At 41.1% G+C, this 24,530-nt stretch overlaps 1 protein-coding gene across 3 annotated transcripts in view; it reads right to left on the bottom strand.

Annotated features, from left to right (window-relative positions):
* The window catches only part of WLS (Wnt ligand secretion mediator), a 102,798-nt gene extending 78,614 nt beyond the window's left edge, over positions 1-24,184 (bottom strand). For all 3 annotated transcript variants that reach the window (XR_003911486.1, XR_003911487.1, XM_029945955.1), the window contains exon 1: positions 23,838-24,184. Coding sequence is in view for 1 of the 3 variants with exons in the window: in XM_029945955.1 (XP_029801815.1) it covers positions 23,838-23,943 (106 nt within the window). In the remaining 2 variants the exon portion in view is untranslated. The remainder of the gene's footprint in view (positions 1-23,837) is intronic.
* Positions 24,185-24,530: the final 346 nt, after the last annotated feature.

Genomic DNA, 24,530 nt, shown 5'->3' with positions numbered 1-24,530 from the left:
AAAGTCAACCTCTGTTAAGGCACACAACTTCCTTATAAAAGGAAAGTGCTGAAAGCATAACAGGTTTAAAAAAAAAAGCTATACTGATTCATCTTTCCATATTAAATATGAATAATACTTAAGAGAATGTTCCCTATCTCTTCATCTCCAGGGAACTCAAAGCATTTACAGTCTCATTATTTTACACAATGCTGGTTAAGTGGATACCAAAGATTACTATCCTTCTTTAATTTCTAAGAAAGCAACTGTAGAAAGATTAAACAAGTCAGTTGTCCAAGGTTGCTCAGTAAATTGAGATGCCTGAAGTTTTCCATTTAGCACCTACGTTAGGGACTTTGTAATAAAAAGTGATTGGATCTTGTAAAGTCACCAAAAACCCTCAAGTCTTACCCATCTCTTCCACATTTCTCACACACACATGAAATTTTCATCCTCTAAGCACAAAGCTGCCACCATGTAGACCTTGGACAAGGGTATCCTACCAGACCATCACTGCAGGAAACTTGGCCCACACCTGACTTGGTTTCCCAATCATAACTGACCCACTCCTTTATCAAGTGAGGTTGATTCTGCCTGGCTGTGTCTGGGAAATTTTTAACCCTTCAATTAGCTATTAACAATTGGTTTAACTCAGACGAGACAGAGGACAAAATAATAGTGGCTGAAAAAAATGCTTCCACCATTCTGATTACAAAGGAGGCATGATTAACGAAGTTTCCTTTGTGTCTAAGCTCCATTCTGAAAGCCAGAGAAAGAGCTTTCCACTCGCTTTGTTGACTGCTGAGTCTTTTCCTACTTGTCTCATCACCCACACAATCTGTTCATAGCCCAGAGAGACAATCCAGCCAGTCTGTGGAGAGTTCCTAAAACATTCATGTCGTGAAAGCAGACAGGATGAACAGAACCTCATCTCAACAAAGGATGATGGGACATTCAGCAAAAGGGTTCACAAAGGGAAGTACCGACGGAAGGCCCTGGTGAATGGGTTTGCCCACAATGTCTAACATAATGCCTGTCCTTATGGGTATTTGTAAACCTTCTGGTCAATTTACAGCCACCTCCAGATTTTGTCCCCCAAACTCCACTGCTTTTAGAATAAAGGTTTTGGGTTCTTTTTTGATACAATTAACAAGTAAAAGAAGTCCAAATCAGTGCTTTAAGGATCCTCCTGTCTCTAAGGTCTTTAAACATAAAAACAAAAGTAAGACAAAGATTCTAGTTCCAACTCAACCACCTCAGCAGTTGAGGTCATGTGTATAAAACACTTTGCATATTGCCAGGCATACAGTAAATGTTCAATTAACGTTACCTAATTTTTTGGTAACATGTTGTTCTGTGTTATTAATAATATTCTTATATCTAATCAATTAAACAGTGCTGCTTTGTTTTGGTGCATTACAAAAGATAAGCACCATCTTCATCTTCTTACACATCGTCATGGATCCTGCAGACCCATGGCAGGTTACAGATGGGGATACTAAAAGCAAACCTAGTCTAACAGCTGGCAAGTGGTCAATTCCCAGATTCGTTCATTTCACATCCAGTGCTTTCTTTCCACAACACAATCAATGAACAGATTACCTTTTTTTGTGCTTCTTTATATTCCTCAGAATTCAGCAAAGTACTAAAATATACCTTAATCACCATCTAAACAAATTTTCAATCTGTAGGTAACCTAAAGATCCTGAGGATTTACTGAGGATTTTCTAATAAAAAGAAAAGAAATGGGTGGAAAGGCCAACATATTTGGCTTTGAGAAAAACATGCTTCTGCTTCTATTTGCCAAGGGAAAGCATTACCATGTCCAATTAACAAATAATAAAGGTAAGAAGCAGCATGGGGATTGAGTGTTAAGTCTAAGGAGGCAAATGCAGCCAGAGTCAGATCTTTTGATACTCTGTTCATAGCTTTTTCTATTAAGCTCACTTTTAATTCAATGCCTTAAATGAAGTGAGTCTTGTGGTGGATTATGTGCATCAAGTTGTGTTTCAAATGACCACCCATATTTCAAAGGCTCAGGTCCAACTCTCTAGTTCTTCCAAAACAAAAAACAAAAAAAACAAAACCCCTTTCTATCTGATTTTTTAAATGCTTAGAACACACTCTATTTTACCCAACTTTGACTTTAATGACAAACTGTCTAATGTTATTGATCCTGTCTCTCCAATCAAATTTATGTTGCTCAAAAGCAAGAGCTACGTGTGCACTTCCTTCTGTGAGTCTATCACTAACCCAGTTCAGGGACTGCAGTAACACGCTGGCTCATTCTTTGTTCTGCTTCGCAGACTTTTGGATGTCCTAAAGAAACTTCAAGCCATTGTAACATCTACTCAAGTTTCCCAACCATCCCCAGAAATACTGCTCTGCTTGGGCAGTCATTAAAGCTTTTCCTATGCCTTCAAGAACCTCATTTTATCTGCTGGGACATCCTGTTGCCATCCATTTCACACAGACATACAGCTCAGCAGGAGTACGTGTTGCAATGAGCTTCACTTCAAAGCAAACAGCCTGGCCATGTTCCAGGAAGTGTCACTAATGATCTTCACCAGCCACTTGATGCTCCAACAGTGGTACAACACACACGCGCACACACACACACACACACACACACACACACACACACACACATCATTTCATCTACCACTCTGGTTGGATGAGCTATGCCTCACAGAGGTTGGTTCCATACCTGATTTTATTTTTTATTGTTACAGAAAACTTATTACATGAAACATGAGCAAACTCTCCAAATACACCTTCTGCAATACAGTAATAGTCTCCATCAACCTATCTTTAAACCAAAACACAGTAAGTGCATCAGTCTGGAGTCTTTTGGTTGTAAGAGAAATGGAAATCTTGCTCAAAGTTGCTTTAGCAAAAACTAATCAATTAGCAAAGTGAAGCTGAAAATGTCCAGAGATAGAATAGTCTTTAGACAGTTGTTGTTTTGAGAAGTCAAATTACACGAACACATCTCATTTCTCTACAGTCGCTGAATTCTACCTTATTAGCTTCATTCTCAGGCTTCATTAGAGGAACTCCCAACAGTTCTAGGCTCATATTATCTGGGTTCAAGTTCAGTAAGAAAAAGAGAAAACATCTCTCTGGTAGCATCCAACAAGCCTCAGAATTCATTCTGAGTAGACTAACTTGAGACACATGTTTACTGTGGCTGTGGCTTGGTCACCTGCCCATTACTGGAGACACAGGTGAAGATTCTCTTCAGTCACACAGATGCAGAGTGGAGAGGGGGGAGTGCAACAAGGAAACTCAAAGTCCTGCCAGCAATAGAATTAGGCTGAACCATCCTCCCCAGTAAGCCTTCCTTCCTTCCTTCTCTAATCTCTAAGAAGTTATATGACAGGGATAGAAATAAAGGAAGGAAATAACTGGGCAAGGCACAGAAGAATAGCCGTAAAGTATATGTTGCCAATACTCAAAGACACGTAAATTAAACGACATTCTTAGCACATTAGAATTTTTTGTTAAATAAATATAATGCCAGTACTGGCCAAGATTCAGGGAGATGGACACCTCCAGATTTGACTAATGGGTTATAGGGGATTTTCACTGATCTGTGAAAGGCAAGCTGGAAGTGTCAATCAAAATCTTCAAAAATAACCATACCATTTGGGGTGTCTGGGTGGCTCAGTCCGTTACGTGTCTCACTTTGGATCAGGTCATGATCTCACAGTCTGTGGGTTTGAGCCTCCATTGGGCTCTGCACTGACAGCTCAGAGCCTGGAGCCTGCTTTGGATTCTCTCTCTCACTCTCTCTCTCTCTCTCTCTGCCCCTCCCCTACTTGTGCTCTCTCTCTCTCAAAAATAAATAAATAAACATTAAAAAAAAATAAACATGCTTTTGACCTAAGATAAATTCATAGAAGTGAAGTTTCTAAGGAAATAATTAAGGGTATGAATAAGAATATAACTACAAGGAAGGCTTCCCCAGTATTGCTAATACACAGCCTCCAAACTGGAAATACCATCCGTGTCCACCAATAGGAAACTGAGTAACTTAATCATGGTACATCCATTTCAATGGATATCAAAGCAACATAAAAATGGCCTTTCGCTGATATTTACTAGCATTACATAAAGAAGCGAGGAAGGCACACAGAAGTGTTAATACCGTGAATGACCACACCATAGCACCATTCACTAGCTACACCTAGCAAATCAGTTTCACTCTTACCTAGGTGCTCCGACCACCTTCTTAAGATTTACCACAGGGTTCTAAGGACCTAACTCTGCCGAGGAAAAGCTCAAAACATCTGGATACCCTCAGTAGGCTGAAATTTGTTGTTCCTTCAAAGAGATATTCCTTTTACGTATTTGTTTAACAGTTGTTTATGGGAGCATCTGAGTGTTACAGGTAAGGTGGGGAAGATGGACCACTGGTGGCATTGATTGTTTTTGGAGCCAAGCTCAAAAAGCAATGCTTGGCTAACATATTCTATGACAAATAATTCTCTGTATAAAAAACAACTAAGCTTTTTTCCCTATCTCCCTTGTTTCATCATACAGCAACTGAACTTCAAATCCCAGAGTAATTCCACCACAAGCAAATCTCACCAAGTCAAACTTTCTCCAACAAAACTTACCTCAAACACAGCTACTCTCCCTCTAAGTTTCCGTCACTTTAAAATGTGAACATCCCTGGTGAACCAGCAGCCCATCTCAGAGTGCTATTGGTAAGGCCAACCAAGATGATTTCTATGAAAGTGCTTTGAAGAAGGATAAAGCACCCTCCAAATGTGAGGTAGGAAGGGTATAAATTCAACACCTACATTTGACATCTATTCTACAAAGCACCCGAGAGTCCATGTCAAGCCTCTGGCTCTACCACCCACTTTATGTTCTTTTCCCAAAGTCATATGTGGAAACCAGATGTTGGCCTGCAAAGTCTCCCTGCAGCAGAAGGGCAGGGCCTTCTCTACCTCCAGATCGCCCAGAGTGATCACAAAAGTATGGTGTTTCTAACTTTTGAAACTTAGGTAATGAAAGAATGGAGGGAAATGCTGAAAATAATCCAAAAAGCAGACAGGCATTCCAGGGCAGGAGCATAAACAAGTACAGGGGTTAATGATTTTCGTACTATCTCATTCAAGCCACAGCAATTAAAAATCCCAGAAGATATAAACTTCTGAAAGTGAGAATTCTTTTAGAATTAGCACACGCTACTACTACTAGCAATATTTTATAGCACTCCTAATATCGTCCCAAAGGAAATCACTGCTTTAAAGAAAACAAACTTGTTTCTTGGTAGCGCTGTGCCTCTGTACTACAGACTTATATAGTGTTTCTTCTACAGTCTCTTTCCCATTTTGAAGAATGGTAAAAGTTTAAATAAAGCAGTGATGGGTCAATAATAAGTGTACTGAAGTTCTTAAATGCCCTTCTTTTTAAACCTCCACCCCAATTACATCCCTCCCTTGAGGATATTTACAATCCTCTATGACACATGCTCTGTACCTTCTTGGTTCAAGGAAAACACACCTACAGCATTTCAAATTAACTACTGACCCTTACTCTCACACTATAAACAAACCCTTTTCAAAATCTCAATTGCATTGTGTCCACATTGATTAAAGCTTGAAGCCTGGTGACCTCATGTGGTGTTAACTTCTCCCATGCACCAACAGCATTCTGCCTTTCTACTCAATTACCCCCTTTGGTGCCAGAGGATCGCTACCCAATGAACATACACAATGGACTTCTGCTTCATTACACTAATCAACAGCAGGATAGAAATAAGCAGAAGAGGAATAAACAAGCTAATTTATCATGAGGACAGAGCAAGCTTTCACCAGTCTCGCCACAGAAAACTTCAGTGGTTAACGGGAATATCAATAGTCTGGGGGAGATATTTATGATCTTACAGATTACAGACAGAGCCACAACAGAATTGCAGTGATTAAAGAATTTCACAGATTAGCAGGTGTGAGCAACATGTACACGGAACCCATCCATGCCTTAAAACTCTGGGGTCCTACATAAAACCTACTTAATGATTATTTGGGGAAGTACAACCCAGAGCTTTGGGTAACGTGGACTGACACCCTGGTAATTTGCCCCAAGTGTTCGACCTAACTGTGGGGCCTCTCTTATTCATCTTTGACGAGGTGGTCAGGAGGGACCCAACCTCTTTGTGAGAAGGATCTGGATGCCCCCCCTCCTTCATTAGGCATGGCAAGGGCGCAGCGGCTGATTGAATTAACAACTTCGGAGGGCTTCAGTCCCCCAGTTCCCAGACATTAGCACCATCATCCAGAACAAATTAAAAGTCTCACAGCAATTAAGCAGATTTTGAAAATGAATTTCCCATGGTTCAGTGGTTCAACAAGCAATCTTGAGTTAAGTATCAGAGGAAAGTTTAGAAGGAGGAGAGGGGGAGCTGACTGCTGCATTTCCAAAGTAAACATACCATTGGTGGAGGCGTAAACAATAAACTTTTCAGCCTCTGCTAACTGGGCTTTTATACTTTTTTTAATATAAAATTGGCAATATTCAGTCACAGAAAGTGAAAGAATAAAAACTTAGCATGGAATTTTATTAAGATAATGGATTTCAGGAGGGTTTTTTTCTTTGTTTTTAGTACCTTTAACATCATTGTAATCTTGTTAAAAAAAATGGGAGGGAACAAAAGAGCATGCTCCTAATTACTAGGTTTTAAATGTAAACAGCAACATAAATCTGACTCTAGAAGCATCTACATCTCTCTGAACCAGGCTGGCCAAGTTCGGAACAGGCAGGAAACCTTCTACTTGAGCCTCCCAAAGCACCACTGGTGTTTCAACAACAGGAACTCCCTCCTGGGTTAAAAGAATAACAATGACAGTAAAACAGGACCTAGTATAAACAGTATCTATCGAGCCTATTGTGTTTACCACTTGCCAGGCACTGTACACATTCTTACCTCATTTAATCTTTTTACTTATTGTGCCATTTAATTCTCAGAAACGTCATGAGATGAGCATTACTGCTCCCTCATTTTACTGATTTGAGAGACAAGGAAACTCAGGCTAGGAGGCGGTAATTTGCTCAGGACCACAGCGGCAGCATGTGATGGAGCTGGGAGATGCATCCAGTGCTCCCACCCCCACGGTTCTTGCTTATGTTTAGAATAGCAAACTCCCATTGCCAGTGGGATTTTTCCCAGTCTTTACAGTCCTGGAAAGGGCCACAGCAAAAAAATAATAAGAAGAATAAAAATTATTATTATTTGTAAAAATATTTATTTGTACTCATAATTTTGGAGTACAGGATGACATCATGACCAGCTGAAGAAGCACTCTGGCCACCTTTCTTTCAAGCCCCTACACATTCTCCCAACACCACCGCCTCCCTCTCCCCTTACTCTGTGCTGCCCTGCATCGCCTCCCTGAAGTATTCCCTCCTCTAGCTAAGAGAAGTCCAGGTCCAGCTTCTGTGTGGCTTTCTCCCTGGCTTTTGCTTCCTTCCCTCTCAGTTTACATCTGCTCCCTAAATCTCTCTTCCCATCTTCACCTGCTCCACTAGCATGTCTATGGGCCCAGTTCCTCTTAGCCCGCAGGCACACATTCAGCACAGTGCATTTCATACCCTTCAGGAACCTGGAAGCCTGGGTGGAGGAACTCGTTTCCACACACCAGTCTGCAAGCTGAACGTAATGCAACGTGCCGGTGGTTATTTGAATGTATCAGTCTTTCCTGTCAAGGGCAGTCAGTTATAAAAGCCAACATAATAAATATATTACCGATCTCTACAAAGAACCGCAAGTAACATCTACAAAATTCTTAGGAGGGAAATTTTGAAAAATGAATTTCCCATCTTTAAAAATTTATAGAAAATAAAACAAACTATATGGTCTTCTTAAAGAAGCCCCTAAAAACCAGCCCTCAGGGAGCAGAAGAAACACATTTACTTCTTAAAGAAAATAAAACGCAGGGGCGCATGGTGGCTCAGTCGGTTGGGCGTCGGACTTCGGCTCAGGTCATGATCTCACGGGTCGTGGGTTCGAGCCCAGCATCAGGTTCTGTGCTGACAGCTAGCTCAGAGCTTGGAGCCTGTCTTCAGGTTCTGTGTTTCCCTCTCTCTCTGACCCTTCCCTGCTCAGACTGTCTCTTTCAAAAATAAAGACATTAAAAAAAAATTAAAGACAATAAAATGCAAAACTGCCACTGGCACTCAATATTCTCATTTGAATATTGAAAAGTTTGGAAATACAGATAGTAGTGTGTGTTCCCTTCCTCCCAGAAAACTTTATCAACCAACAGGGGCAAGCAGTCCCAGTCAATTTTCTGCCCTTATGGCCAAGTGAAGACCAAATACATAGATTAGACATAACGGTAAGCAGTATAACCATAGGCATGGGCAATGAAACACTCCACTAGTGGTCAGGACACTTCATTCAAATCTTATTGTGTCACTGTGACTTCTCTAGGCCTTAGTTTCCACAATATCATAGGTAAAGGTCCCTTTCCAAAACTCCAAAAATTATATGCTTTTCTATATGGAAACATACAGACCATGAAGGTGACACAATCTTTTAAGTTCAAGTAAATAATAAGAAACCTCCCCCTCATTAAAATTAAAAGGCAATAGTTTGGAATATAATGTTGAAGTCTTAAAACAGACCTTAAAGTAGCTACTTCTGCAATAAGTCCAAAGGCAAGGCATTTCTTTTTCTTTCTTCTAGAAGTTTTTCTGGTGACCTATACTGCACTACCTTGTTGTCACCAGTCAAGATAAAGGTAAGCAGGGGCACCTGGGTGGGTTAAGTGTCTGACTCTTGATATCAGCTCAAGTCATGATATCACAGTTCATAAGATTGAGCCCCATGTCGGAATCTGGGCTTAAGTGCAGAGCCTGTTTAAGCTTCTCTCTCTCCCGCTTTCTCTGCCCTTCCCCTGAATGCTCTCTCTCTCTCTTCTCAAATAAATAAACTTTGGGGGGAAAAAAAAGAGGAAGGTAAGCAGATCAGCTATTCCTTGCTCTCCTGTAGCTTACAGTTGTACAGAGGTTATATTTTCATCTTTACTTTTTGTTTATAATTTCTTACAATATAACATTATAATTCTAGCTACTGTCTCAGAAGTAGTTAATATTTTTATAAGAAAAAGAATCATTTTTTCCTCGAAGCTTGACTTTCAAAGGTCTTTGTCATTACGTTAATCTAGAAGCAAAAAAAATTCCCAATGGATAACGACTTTAATTTTATAATTTAAAACAGAACAACTGGGATTCACTTTGCAGCAAGCATGGATGGAACAGATCTCTTCCATGTATTGAGTAATATCCATTTAAAAGTCTTGCTGCCTGGGCCTATCCATGCTGTAAAGAGCCGTGAAAACTCATCCAGCAGCATTTTAAAAGCAAAATTTAAGATTCAAATTAAACCTTGGTGAAAACTATCACTAACTGGATCAAAAAGTTAATCGCTCTAATTCACCAAATGGGTAAATGACATGCTTCTTAAATTGTTGACTAGCATGCATTGTGCCTAATAGAAGGCTATCAAGCAGGGTTGTTAGGTTTTAATTTTATATAATCTACTAAGAAGCAGAAATAACCTGCTATGAGCCTAACCAGACAGAAGAAAGAAAGAAAGAAAGAAAGAAAGAAAGAAAGAAAAGGGGAGGAAGGGAGGGAGGAAGAGAACTTTTAGAAGTTAATTAGTGACAACTTGTAAATCAGGGAAATCATTAACATATATGGATTGATCCAACACATATATGTAGGTAGCTTATGTTCTCTCATTAAACCATACAATCTAAGAAGGGGAAACTTTTATTTATTTAATTGATTTATTTAAGTAAGCTCTACACCCAATGTGGGGCTTGAACACACTACCGTGAGATCAAGAGTCACACAATGTACTGAGCTACCCAGGTGCCCTTTAGATGAGGAAACTGAGGCTCCCAGCATGTAAATGGTTTGTCCAAGTTACAAAGCAAGTTTGATAATAACCCAGATCACACCCATTGATTAAACATAAAGCCACAGGCCATCAGTTAGAAATCTGATCGCTGTGAATGGAAGGATCAGTACATTTATCAAAAACAGAAACATCATAAAGAAAACCTTGAACTCACACCATGTTGTTTACAGAGTGTTTCCTAGGAATGCCATAAGAAGCCCGAGTCCTCAAAGGAAATTTTCAAAATTACTGCATCAGTTCTGTCTTCCCAGAAGACCTACTCTACAATGAGACCGAAAACTTCCCTGGATGGAGCTGGTGTCAGTACGTAACCCAAGTCCTGACAAAGAAATATTATCACTCAAATATATACTTACGCTGATTTTGTTTAAATCCCAAACATACTCCTGATCCTTCTCCCAAACTACATTTTCTCTCTTTCCCTTTTTTTTAACAGGTGGGTGAGGTAAGGAGGAAGGGAAGGGAGGGATTCTTCTGATAACCTATAAAAAAAGAAACATGCTAATTGAAAGGTGACCTTAAGTGTCCTTTTAGTTTAAAAATCTTGTGTCTACAAATTATGCTGTTTCTTTCTCTTTCATCAACTATTACCCAGAAATATCATGTTCTCAGTGCAAAACTCTTTTCTGTTTGGGCATGTTGCAAGAATGGTGCCAGGGATTTAACACCAGCTCTTTCGTGAACCTGCAAACTTTGTAAAATAAGGAGGAAGAGTGACTCAAAGGATGTCTAAGGTCCCAGGGTTGCCAGTCACAGCCACGCCCCACCCCACCCCCCACCTCTAATTCTGAAGAGGCTGATCTCTTCTAAGCTTATAGAGGTGCATTCTATAAATGACAGCCAGGCCCATGGTGCAGTCTTTTCAAAGCCTCAGTAAAAATCTTATCTATAACTTCCCTTGGCCCAAGCACGCTGGGGCTAAAGCTGGAGCCCATTTTACACAAGCCAGAACTAGCTCAACAGAACAGAGGAAAGAAAGGAATGTGGGGACAAGTCTTTTCCACATTTAAGGCATTCCGTTCTCGGGCGAGTTACAACCTAAATGAGAGCAGATTACATCTATAAGAACCTAGAGTAAAAAAGAATAGGGCCTCAAAAAGACCTGATTTGCCTTGAGAAAGGGCTGGATTTAATAAAGTACGGAATCCAACTTTTTGGTTGTGATCACCTAAAGGCAAGCATGGTAAACAGAGACTTAAGATTTGAAGCAAGAATATACAATGGGGTATGGACAGTCTCTTCAGTAAATGTGAAAATGGACAGCCACGTGCAAAAGAATGAATTTAGATTACTATCCTACACCGTACACAAAAATAAACTCAAGATGGATTAAAGACTTGAACGTATGACCTGAAACCATTAAAACGCTTAGAAGAAAATATAGTTGGTAAGCTCCTTGACATTGCTCTTGACAATGATTTTTTGGATCTGACTTCAAAGGCAAGGGCAACAAAAGCAAAAATAAACAAGCAGGGCGACATCAAACTAAAAAACTTCTGTGCAGCAAAGGAAACATCAACAAAATAAAACGGAAATCTACTGAATGGGAGAAAATATTTGGAAAACATATATCCAAGAAGAGGTTAATAGCCAAAACACATAAAGAACTTGGGGCACCTGGCTGACTCAGTTGGCAGAGCATATGACTCTTGATCTCAGAGTTGTGAGTTCGAGCCCCACATTGGGCACCATGCTGGGAATGGAGCCTACTTAAAAAAAGATCTTAACCCCAGAACTCATACAACTCAATAACAATGACAATGCACATGCGTGCACACACACACACACACACACACACACACACACACACACACACAAACAACCTGATATAAAAATGAGCAGAGAATCTGAATAGGCACTTTTCCAAAGAAGACATACAGATGGCTAACAGACACATTAAAAAATGTTCAACATAATTAATGATCATGGAAGTGCCAATCAAAACCACAGTGAGATATCACTGCACAATGTTATAATGGCCAGTATCAAAAAGACAAGAAATAACAAGTGCTAGCAAAGATGTGGAATAAAGGGAATCCTTGTGCACTGTTACAATGTAAGTTAGGACAGCCACTCTGTAAAACAGTGGAAAACCTATAGAGGTTCCTCAAAATATTAAAAATTAAATGACCATATGATCCAATAATTCCACTTGAGTAAATATATGTACACCCCCATAGTCACTGCAGCATTATTTACAATAGTCAAGATATGGAAACATTCTAAGTGTCCACTGATAGACAAATGGATAAAAATTTGTGTATATATGCAATGGAATACTACTGAAAAGAATGAGGTCTTGCCATTTGCAACAACATAGATAGACCTTAAATGCATTATGCTAAGTGAAATAAGTCAGACAAAGACAAATACCATATGGTTTCACCTATACGTATACATGGAATATAAAAAACCAAACAAATGAACAAACAAAACTAAACTAATAGACACAGAGAATAGATTGGTAGTTACCAGAACGGGGTTAGGGGCTAGGCAAAATTGATGGAAAAGGTCAACAGGTACAAACTTCCAGTTCTAAAATAAGCCATGGGGATGTAATTAGTGTGCAGCATGGTGACTCTAGTCAATAATATTGTATTGCATATTTGAAAGTTGCTAGAAGAGTAAATCTTAAAAGTTCTCATCACTGGAGCACCTGGGTGGCTCAGTTACTTAGGTATCCAACTTTTGAATTTGGCTCTGGTCATGATCTCATGGTCCATGGGTTTGAGCCCTGCATCAGGCTGTGTGTTGACAGTGTGGAGCCTTCTTGGGATTCTCTCTCCTCCTCTTGCTCTGCCCCTCCCTCTACTCATACTAATCCTTACTCTCTCACTCTTTCTCAAAATAAATAAATAAATAAATAAATTCTCACTACAAGAAAAATTATTTTGCAACTGTGTATGGTAACTAGACTTATTGGGGTGATCATTTCACAGGGTATACAAATATCAAACCATTATGTTGTACACAGAAACTAATATGTCATAGGTTAATTATACTTCAACAAAAACGTCCATATTCATTCCCACTAAATCAGAGGATGTAGAAAAATACAGTGCTTTGTGACTCTGCTTACTTTCAGCAAAACGAAGGGCAGAAGTAAGAATTTACAATATAACTCTTGTACCTCTAGAATCACAAAAATATGCACAGCAGTCATAACATCATGGGGCTCTCAATGTTTTAAACCTTATTTTCACAACTTGAATTTTCTGATTGCAATTACCTTCAGAGTAAAGAGGTGGCAGAGATGAAGAATGAACAATTTTACTGTCTCTTTTATATGGAGAAGATCAAAAATATATAGGGCATGTCACTTCCCCACAACTCATTAAAACTTCAGAATTATGCCTGCCACAAACATTCCCTGAAAGCACAGAAGTTAGTCACAGAATTTAGGCAAGTGAGTCTCCGATTGATTAAGCCTTAAAACTAAACACAAGAATGGCACTTTGATTGGATTAGTAAGGGCCATAGTCTTGGGTTGTTGTCTTTTTTTTTTTTTTTTAATTTATTTACTTTGTTTTGAGAAACAGAATGAGAGCAGGGGGAAAGGCCAAATGACCTGATCAAGAGCCAGATGCTTAACCCACTGAGCCATCTAGGGGCCCCTGTTTTATATTGTTTTGTTTTAATTTATGTTTCAAATGTACAACACTTTTCAAGCAAGAGTTAGGGCATGTACCATATTCAGCAAGCAAGGAAGGCATTTGGTTGTTGCTTTAAATTCTGTGGTGTTCTTTAAAACTCACACAGAACAGCGTAACACAGGGATGCCTGAGTGGCTCAGTCAGTGAAGCATCTGACTCTTGAATTTGGCTCAGGTCATGATCTCACGTTCCTGGCTTGGAGACCCATGTCAGCGCTGGGCTGGCATGGAGCCTGCTTGGGATTCTCTCTCTTTCCCTCTCTCCCTGCCCCTCTCCTGCTCATACTCTATATTTCTCTCTCTCAAAATAAAGAAAATAAATATTAAAAAATTAAAAAACAAAAGAACAGCATAACACTATATGTAATTCTATTGCTAAGAATATTAAGTTTACAAATATTAAGAGGGAGAAGACATTAAAGTTCTTGCTATTTTATTTTGGAGTAACATAAAAATCAATAGAGTTGTAAGAACCACAAGTTGGGAATTTTCTGCACACTAACTCTATGGCCTTCAGATGATCTTCATGTTGAAACTCAAGCACATATATGCTTGCCGTGCTGAATAGCATTAGGATCTGAGTCCAAGCCATGGCTCTGCCTTAATTGTATAAATCGAGTCCTTTCCTTTTCCTGGGATTCTGACTCCTCCTCCAAGGAGGTCAGACAAGATGGTCTCCAAGGCCCTTTTTACAATTTAATGGCAAAAGCCCCACAACTTCCATTCAGGCCAAATATACAGATAAAGTGGAGCCAACAAGCTGCACTCATGGCAAGTAATAAGACCGCACAGCTTTAGAGCAAATCAATTATTACATCAGTCTATAAAATAATGATGCTGCCAAGGGGGACTTCTGAGGTATGAAATGACTAGCTTGTATCTCAGAGTCCCAGAATCCTGGGCATCTTTCCTTTGTCCTGACGTTACCTACTACACTCCTGCATCTATCAGTGAATTTTGGTGACAAATCATGCCAACTTTTGTGGACGTAGAAAATGGCTTACTAAATAAAGCTCTATTAAAATCATGTATAAAGCAGGGGCACTTAGGGGCACCTGGATGGCTCAATTGCTTAAGCATCCAACTCCTGATTTTGGTTCAGGTCATAATCTCATGGTTTGTGAGTTGGGGCCCTGCGTTAGGCTCCGCGTTGGCAATGCAGAGCCTGCTAGGAATTCTCTCTCACTCTCTCTCTCTCTGAGCCTCCAGTGCTCTCTCTCTCTCTCAAAACAAATAAATAAACTTAAAAAAAAAAAAAAGGTAGGGACACCTGGCCGGCTCAGTGGGTAGACCATGTAACTCTTTTTATTTTTTAACGTTTCTTTTTGGGAGAGAGACAGAGTATACGTGGGGGAGGATCAGTCTTTTTGAGAGAGAGACAGAGTGTGAGTTGGGGAGGATCAGAGAGAGAGGGAGACACAGAATCTGAAACAGGCTTCAGGCTCAGAGCTGTCAGCATAGAGCCCAATGTTGGGCTTGAACCACAAACTGTGAGATCATGACCTGAGCTGAAGTCAGACACTTAACCAACTGAGCCACCCATGGGCCCTCAGACCATGCAACTCTTGATCTTGGGGTTGTTTGTATAAGACTCACATTCCCACACTGGGAGTAGAGATTACTTAAATATTTTTTTAACTGTGTATAAAGCAAAAGTAATGAACAGACTCCGAGTAAAAGCATGAGGAGTTCTCTTGGAATAACACGTGCATGCTTTAGGACAATGATTTAGACTTGGATTCTTATTTACTAGTAATCTACAACATGCTAACATCTACCTTTCGGGGAAGGTTCAGTATGAGACATTCCGTGATAACATGAAAATTAATGTGAGAAAGCAGGATAACCTCTCTGTGTACTCTCAAATCCAAACCAAGTATGTTGTGGGTCATTCCCATTCCTCCTGAATCTGGAGGTGTTAGAAAAAGAATAGAATATAAACAATGTCATAGTTAAGTTAGCCCAGATCTAGGAATAGTGAGGAACAGAGAAAGAAAAGTAGGAGAGATGGATATGGGGTTAAGCAGATGGCTTCAGTGAAAAGTCCTCTGGGAAGCATATCTTTGGTGGGCCTGGTTCTGTGAGGCCCAAGGGGTGTCGTGTCCTGGATAGGGTGGCTCCTCACGGCCATCATCCATGATGTAGGAGGGCTCGGTCCCACATCACAGTTGAGGAGGGATGCCAAGGGGAGTTTGTGACTCAAGATCATTGAGACCACAGGCAGGCTCCGCAGTTCCAATCAGGTTTCTCTCCACCATGTGCTACTGCCTTGAGATCAGGAGCTCTCTCTTGGGAGGGGCTCAGCTAGGGCTAAGGCACCAATTAACTGGCCACCAACCAGCTCTCATGAGCTTAGCCTTATTAATCTGGGGTTTGCAAAGAGACTGAACCAGCCATTTACAGATCCATTACCTTCTTTCTAATGAAAAATCATAACACTTTGCCAAAACAAATGTAATAACTTGGCATCTTCTTTCAATTACCTCTGCTTTCTTGGAAATGTGTATTTGTGGATAAAGCCTCTGAGTTAACCCAGGGAATTAACCAGAAGTTTAAGAAGGCCCTATAATTCCTAGGAGTCAGTGAAGAAAGAACATCTCTTTACTCGGAAATGTTAACAGAACGGAGTAGGAAGGGGAAAGAGGGAGCAGAAAACTGCCCTTGGAGGCCCAGGATTTTAAAATTCTGTTTCTATTGCCCAGAGGAGATAGAAACACTAGCTCAGTGTGCAGAAAGTGGGTGGTATTGGAAACAGGTTTTGGAAATCCAAGTACAAGCTGTATGCCAAAGAGATGGCCTTGTATTTCTATAAAGGCCTTAGTTTTTCTTCCCCGAGTCCATATTCTACCCCCATCTGCCCTCCCCTCACCTGCATTCAACAGCTATATTCAGGTTCTCTTCTGAATTCCAAGTCCAAGCAGCATTCCGGGCATTCAGGAGGTTGGTTATTTTGACACGTTTTCAATAATAATTTTCAGTTCCTCTTTGCTGTATGTAATAATTTCTCTTTGGAGGGAGCTGGGGTATTATTTTCTCAGGTTTGTACCCTCACTCCTGCCCCAGCATGGCCTGCAAGCACTGGCCAACATTCACAGTAGCTGCTGTATTCAAAATCAGGATCATTTGTTTAGGAAGTAACTAGGACAATGATTAGTACCTGAGCAGTGATGAAGTACATGGTTTAGGAAAGAGGTATAAAAAGAAACAGGGGAAACTAAGTTTCAATCTTCTATTAAATCTGTGTAGAGTCAATTTTATTACACTCAACGCCTTGTTTCCTATAGGAATTAAAGTAACAATAAGAGAGTGGCATTAGACTTAAGAGTATGGCTTAGGATTCAGTCAAAGATCATGCACTTGAGTCCCTGCCCTCTTCTTTGCTACCTCTGTTGCCTCTGAAAAGTTCCTTATACAAGCATCTGATCCATCTGAAAACTGGAGAAAGAATCTACTTCTCTAGGTTGTTACGATCATTACATGAATCAATACAAGTAAAATACTTCCCACTGCCACCTAATAAATCTTCAAAAAGCAACAAATCATAATAAACCAAATTCCTCACTACTCGTCTGATGAAAATCTGATTATTGCTTTTGCTCCCCTATAAAATTTAATTAGAGGTAGAACATGCTGGAAGCAGGGAAGAAGAGGTAGTAGTAAAAGGTGAAAAGGTGAGCCTAAGGATTTTTGTATTCTAAAACATGAGTTGCTCTTTTCTGCTATTTAGCAATCCTTTTAGATTAGCCCTATTATGAAAATGGTAATTGCAAAGCATTTCATCATCAAGTTTGAAATTGTCAACACCTCAAGTTCCTCTCCTCTTCCATCCCTCCCCCCCATGCAGACACGTTCTCCCGGAAATGTCCACATCTGGCACATCCGTCTATTCTATTAGGCTACCATTACAACACCCCAGAGAAGACACAGACATAAGTGAAATAGATATGGTCATTTCACATCTTGATGTTCCCTGTCTCTCATCATCTCTTAAAGTCTCTATCAAAATTGAGAGCAATAAATCTTTGAATAGACAAACTCTATCAGCACTTTTTCCAAAGAACAAAATATACCTATTCATGGCGTCAGCATGGAAACCTCTAGTTTGAAATGCTCTTATTATTATGCATGGGTGTGTACACAAACAGAAATTATCCTTTGGGGAACAGAATTTTCAACTCTTAAGTAAAAAAGGCTCTTCTTTCAATTGCTCTACTATCACTGCCAATCCACACCCTCTAAAATCCTCTCCAACCACAGCTGACTTCCTTCTCTCTGCTTCTTTCGGAAAAGTCAAGACATACGTAACTACATAAATAAGTTAAAACCACTAACCTGAGAAAATAAAATCGAGTAGTCTTCCTTAAAGTGGCAGAACTCAAATGCTTTTATGGATAATGAACTTGGCTGCTCAGCCAACTGGATGATTCATACAATTATAGAACCTAGTTAGAACTTGTAAGAAATTGTCAGATGGACACATGCAGACTTCTCGAAAGGTGTCCTCCCATAGCCCTGGCCAGGCAGTTATGTAAAGCTGAATTCCATTTCATTCATCATCATATTTGATTTTTTTTTCCATTTGCTACATAACCTAGTGATTCAAATAAAAAAGCAGTTGCATTTGTAATGTTACTCATCATCTTTCTGGCTTTAAACCACATTTATTCAATCTTAGAAGTCAAGGCTTTGGGAGGTAGGGAAATGGTAACCTGATGGTGGAGGATTGTGCTCTGTTGTCTGGAGCCCATTCAGAGCTTTGACCCTGACTACCTAGGTAATCTCAGGTTACTTACATGTAAAATAGGTACACCAACACCAATCTGGCAAGGCTTTGCATGGATTAAATTAGATAAAGTCTGACTCACCGTGCACATTTAATGATCATGTAATAACATTTGTTACATTCTTTTAGTAATAAATTCATTTCAAGATGAAATATTAATAAAATTATTTGATAGTATAATTAACAGGACTTCTCAGATGTGTTCCCAGATTCCCAGTAAGTGAGAATAGATTCCCAGTAAGTAAGTGAGAATTATCTCGATGCTAGAAACTTCATCATAGGAAATCCTTTGCTGAACTTGGATTAAAAAGGGCTCTTTTCTACCTCTGGCTCTCCTAGGTTACTTAGGATTCAAGTCCCCTCATTCCTAAACCCCAATCAGGAAACACTGCAGCCCTAACCTGGGCACACAGCAGGCTCTCATCAATTTTTTACATGTTAGGTATGAACTCTATGCTAAGAACTTTCATACAATCTCAAATTCTAAATCTCCATAGAAACACCTTTATGAGGAAGATAAGGTAAGAATCTTTCCTCAGTCTATATGGATTTAAAAAAAGTTTAATGCCAAATTATTGCAAAATGTCAACTAGCTAGGAAAGGCTTTGACTCTAGATCTGAGTTCTGGGCAGGAGATTTGAAAACCTTATGAAGCCATACAGCACATGATTATCTCAAGGAAATGCTTCTTACTTTGAATTAAAAAAAAAAAAAAAAAAAAAAAAAAAAAAAAAGGGAAAGTACCAAAAGAAGGCCAGACAGGCTGTGTGGAATGATTAGATGAAAGCATGGTTTGGGAATGTTAGAACAAGCATGATTTTGTCGCAATAACCAAGTAGGTAGTTAAGTTTAAAAGCCAAGTAATGTAATATCAGCTATAAAAAATTTCCCTCCTTTTACAAGAAGAATTTTTGAGATTGCACAGTACTCCTACAAACCACACTAGGTACTCCGGTAGTTTAGCAAAGAAAAAAAATGACATGGTTTAGTCAGATATGAAATTTTACAAAATAAAAAGTAGAATCAAATACAGAAAGTACTGTGGGCTAACATCAACCAAAAGCCAAGTGATTAGTTCTTTTTGAGATTTTCACCAGACACCCAAACACTGCAGGATTACTGGTATTACATTATTAATATATGCTAAAATATAATAAATACCATGAGCTTAAAACCGAATGGGCTGAGAAGCAAACCTTTACGTACTCTGCTTAGCCTTTACATTAACACTGTGTAATTTTATTTAATTTCTTAAAATCCTGGAACTTCCAGATAAGAATAGCAGAAACAAAAATTCACATGAATGGACCACAACCAAGATTATCAACAGTTCCCATTTAAATAATAATAGCACAATAATATGGGTTATATCATTGAAAAGCAGTAGATAAGTCCATGGAAAAATTAAGTGATTATATATGCTTATATATACACATAACACTCTCAGTATTAAAAAACAAAACAAAAAAAGGCTACTGGTAATGGTAAGCTTTAAGAAATCAATACTCCATAAAGATACAATAATTGGCAATTTGTTGATACTTCTTTGGAGTTTGAGTTTGGAATATTCTCATTTATGCTATGCTTAAAACAGTGCAATCATTTTTTATTCATTCAGTTCTAATCTTCATACTCTTAACAGTTTTAGAACAGGTGGGAAGAGTGACCTGCTTTTTCAATCATTATATCCCCCAGACATGACTAATTTGAAGCTGAGCAAATTGCACATACTGGGCCGGGGATTCAAGTTCATGATTTTTAGTAGGCTGCACTCTTGTTTCAGGGCACATGGTTCTCCTTCCCCTCCCCCCTTCCACTACCCCTGCAGCTGCCTCTCCATGAACTAAATTCACTAAACATGAAATCAAAGGGAAATTATTTTTTACATTTTCTGCAGGCTTATTTTGAAGGAGGATAAAGATTAGGCTACATCTTTAAAAATATTTTCTTTTCCTTTAGGGGTTCTTAAGATTTTAAATACATTCTAAATTCTAAGCTAGCCACTTAAGAAACCTTCTCCACGCATAAGAAAACAATCAGATGCATCATTTTATACTAGTCCAAAGATTTTATAAAAGCATGGCATAATTCAGTGAATTTTTAAATACCTCAATTCTACCTTATAGGATACTGCTTTCTAGAGCCTTTTTACAAAATACCATTAAAGGTTTGCAATATATAGATACTGGCACAAGAAAAACAAACAAAACAAAAACTTGGTTCTAGAAAGGACATTGGGGAGGGAAGTATGTAAGCTGGCTAAATGAAAACCCAATCCCTCCTATTTGCTTTTTATCTAATGTTTAAAATTTCCCCATCAATTCTAGAAGGCTGCAACCAAATGCCAATCTAAACAGCATATAAAACTCTCCAAGTACTGAAACATTTGTACAATTTTGTAACTAAGGACTTTGAACTCCTTGACCAATGAAGAAAATGAAACTTGTTGGTTAACTGATTTGCCCCGTCACTTTGGGGTGCATGGTGTCATGACTCTTTGGAGGGGGCTGGTTATTTTTGTTTTGTATTATGCATATGGAGTACTTATAATCAGGAGCTTTGCCATTCAGAGCCTCCCTTTCTAGGTTGCCATGTTTCCTTTCATGGGAGACAACAGTGATCAAAAAGAAATGTAAGTTATGTTTATATCACTTTCTCAATTGGTCTCGGCAGATGCATTAAAAAGAAGTGAAGTCATCCTCCATCCCCTTCCCCCACCATGACACACACACACCCCTGACTTCCTACTTATCAGTGGAGTTCTCTTCTCACTGGAGAGAGTGGAGGAAGATGTTTCTGAACTTTACTTCAACTTCCCAGCCTACAAACTGCTTCTTCAACTACTGATTCCACTTGCCCACTTTGTTGAAGTTCTGGTCTTTGCTAGGTTTCACCTGCTTTTCATTTTAGGGAAATCTGGTGGGAAACACTGCACTTACCTTTTGTTGATACTTATTTCCCGTTTTGGGGTCTTGTAGTGTACCCAAGTTCCCAGATTTGTGTAACAGCAAAAACAAACAAATAAAAATACTCTCTAAATAGTTGAGATAAGGGCTAAATCACTGTTCAGTGTTTAAGGTGAACTGGCTCTGATCTTTGCAGTCTATCTGCCAGAGCAGGAGACATAGCCTTGGAAACCAAGGAAGGAGGGGAGCAAAGCAGTAATCTTACACAACTCCCCCCAGGAAGTGTTTACATTGATGTTTTTCTTTTCCAAGGAAATTGGAACTGCAACATTTATCTATTGAGAGGAATCTAGGTGGAGTTAGGAACTGTCACTAACTTTTGGAGATGGTTATCAAGTATGGTCTCCAACCAAATTCTCTGGGTGAAACGACCTGTAGCACCACTTACTCCAGACAAACGCCCTTTGAATATACAACTGTTCTGATCCTTTCTGATATTACAGCAACCTTAATGTCCACCAGCCACTCACCAGTGTCCTTGCACCTTTCTCCACAGTACTAAGATTCCAGAAATTATACTAGTTCAGGAAGCACCCTAAGAAACCCACAACAGTGGATAATGGGCTCTTCAAGGCTAGGAGATAGCTTCTTAGGAAAAGAAAATGAAACACACACCAACAAACACCAGGGAACTATGTGTAATGGTTCGCTGCTTGTGCAAAAACCTCAAAGAGGATGAAGGTCAGACAGGGATAATAGGCCAATTTAATTCTGAAAGCACAAGGTGCAAGAAATTTTAATTATGGTCTGCCACTGAAATCACACAAGATCCAATGGCATCTAACTGCAACTGCTCATCAAGGGAGACAAGAGGTGTAATTGTAACCGCTGCATAATCACTGTGAGGGCACAGGGAAGGCTGCCTTCAGCTCCCAGCAGAGAATGTATTAAGAGCCTCGAAAAATCCAATACAGGGAAACATGGAGATTGTACGTAGCCAAACAGGAGCTCCTAACACGAAAGCCAAACCCCGTTGTGTGTGTGCGCGCGCGTATGTATTTGAGAGGTGAGGGTTCGAGGAACAAAAAGATTAAGCTCTTTGGCCCAAATTGAGAATATGAGCTTGTAAAACTCCGAACCCCTTTCTGCTTTGTGGATACATACACAGAGAGAAAGGCATGATCTCCTCCAGAAATTCTGCCTCGGTGAAGCTTCACCCACTCTCCTTTGTTTAAAACAATTAGCTTGGATGTTACAGTGATTGGAAGAACCAGACTCCCTTTTATTCGTTCGCATCAAACCCAAGTCTGGAGGCAAAACGCCACACACAGGGCTCGAGGTGCCCAAGCCTGTGCGGCTCTCACCAACACGCGGACGACGGCGCCCGCGCGGCGCGGACTCTCGCAAAGGGACCGGCGGAGAAAGCCCCTCCGTGGACTCTCCACTCCGTAAAGTTTCACAGATCCGCGAAGAAAGCAAAACCACCCCATCCGCGCCCGTTGCGAAGTTGGCGCTGAAGTTTTTGCCGGGATGTCCTAAATCTCAAGGGGGAAGGGGACGCGAGTGTACGGCGAGGCTGGAGGAAGATGGAGAGACAGCCAAGAAAGAGTTTTTCCGAGTGGAAGATGCGTGAGACCATCTTCTTCACCCGGAAGCCTGTTTGGCTCCCAGAGGTCCGGGCCGCGCTCGCCAGGGGAGGCGCCGTCGCCGGGGGACGGAGAGCTGTCACCTGCGGGGAGCCGTGGCGGGGTGGGAGGCGCTCTGCTAGGCGCCCAAGGAGGACTGGGGGCTTCGGAATCCCCAGCTCAGCGGGCTCTAGGAAGTGGGGGAGGGGAGATTCGCGAGAGGGCAGAAGGCCAAGAGCAACACCTTACGGGTACGCTTTTCCCCTCCGACCTCTCCAACTTCCCGCAGCGCCGGCCAAGGACTTTCTCCCACCGCACCCCACGGCATCCCGCCTCTTGGCCCACCTCGCAGAGCCGTCCGTGGCCGCGGCGGGGAGTGGAGGGGGTACGGCGAGGAGGCAGCGGACGCGAAGGTTGGGACCCAAAACGCAAACTCTCACCCCCTAGCTGAGACGACCAAATGGGTTTACACAGGCAACGATCCCAGCCCCGTAGCAGGACTCCCGGTTAGCGCAGGGCGCAGTTCCCTGACTCTTCTGTTGTTCCCAATAAAGTCGATTACGTTGCCCTCCGGGAGCCGATTGGGAGGGAACAGCGAGGAAAAGGGGGGAACGCGGGAAAAAGCGGGGGGAGCAGCAATCAACTTTGTAACCCAGCGCTTCCTCGCGCGATCCGTCGCCATGCTTAAGATTCCCACCCCCGCCACCCCCCTCCTTCCTTTCAAGTGGATACTGAAACTAGGCCAAAACTTTTTCCCCTCCTTTTCTCTTAGCCACTAGACTGGATTGTGCCCCATGGAGCCCCATGGAGCTCTGCTTTCTTAAGCACAATAGCCGGACTAATTAGATCATAGAAGCAAGGCAGTGATACTGTAACAAGTAGCCCGAGAGGCAAAGAGGGAAGGGGCCCGAAAAGAGAGAAAGGGGGAAAAGTTTGCAGCTCTCGCACTTACCAATCAAGCCTCCCACCAGAAAGGCGATGATTTGGAACACGAGCAGAATCCCACCAACAATGCACAGCTTCTTGGTGCTCATGTTTTCTATAATTGCCCCAGCCATTTTTGCGCCCCCCTTTTTCTTTCCTCCTTGAAATAAATGTTTTAGGGTGTGCTTTTTGCCCCCTCTCCTCTCACGCTCCCTCTTCCCTCGCCTCCTTTCTGGGCGCTGCAAAACTTCAGGGGTGCGGGAGCGCGGCGAGGATGGGACCGGGACGCCAGGCGCCCGCACGGATTCCCCCGGCGCAGCCGGCTCGGGCTCCCCCAATGCCCGGAGCTGTGATTGTGGCCGCTCCGCCGCCTGTGGACGCTTAAAGGAGCAGGGAAGCGGATCACATGACGCTGCCTCCCTCCCTCCCTTTCTTCCTCCCTCCCTCTCGCGCTTCCTCCCTCCCTCCCTCCCTCTCTCTCTTCCTCTCCCCGCTGCCCGCCTGTGCGGGGCTCCAAGCTCCGGAGGGTGCTGGCGTCCTGACCCTGGGTCTGTCTGGCAGCCTGTCCCGCCTAGGGCTGGTGTCGTTTGGGGGTTGATGTTGTTAAGTGGGTTCCCCCTACCCCGCCTCTCACGTTTCCTTTTCTGGTGCGAGATTTAAATCACCCATGGACAGCTTTGCAGACCTTTAAACTTACGCGTTGACTTTAGGAAATGGACCC

Source organism: Suricata suricatta, chromosome 8, assembly GCF_006229205.1.
Source record: "Suricata suricatta isolate VVHF042 chromosome 8, meerkat_22Aug2017_6uvM2_HiC, whole genome shotgun sequence".
Classification (NCBI taxonomy): Eukaryota; Metazoa; Chordata; class Mammalia; order Carnivora; family Herpestidae; genus Suricata; species Suricata suricatta.
Note: the sequence above shows the minus strand (reverse complement) of the source record. Positions and strands in the feature narration are given on the sequence as shown.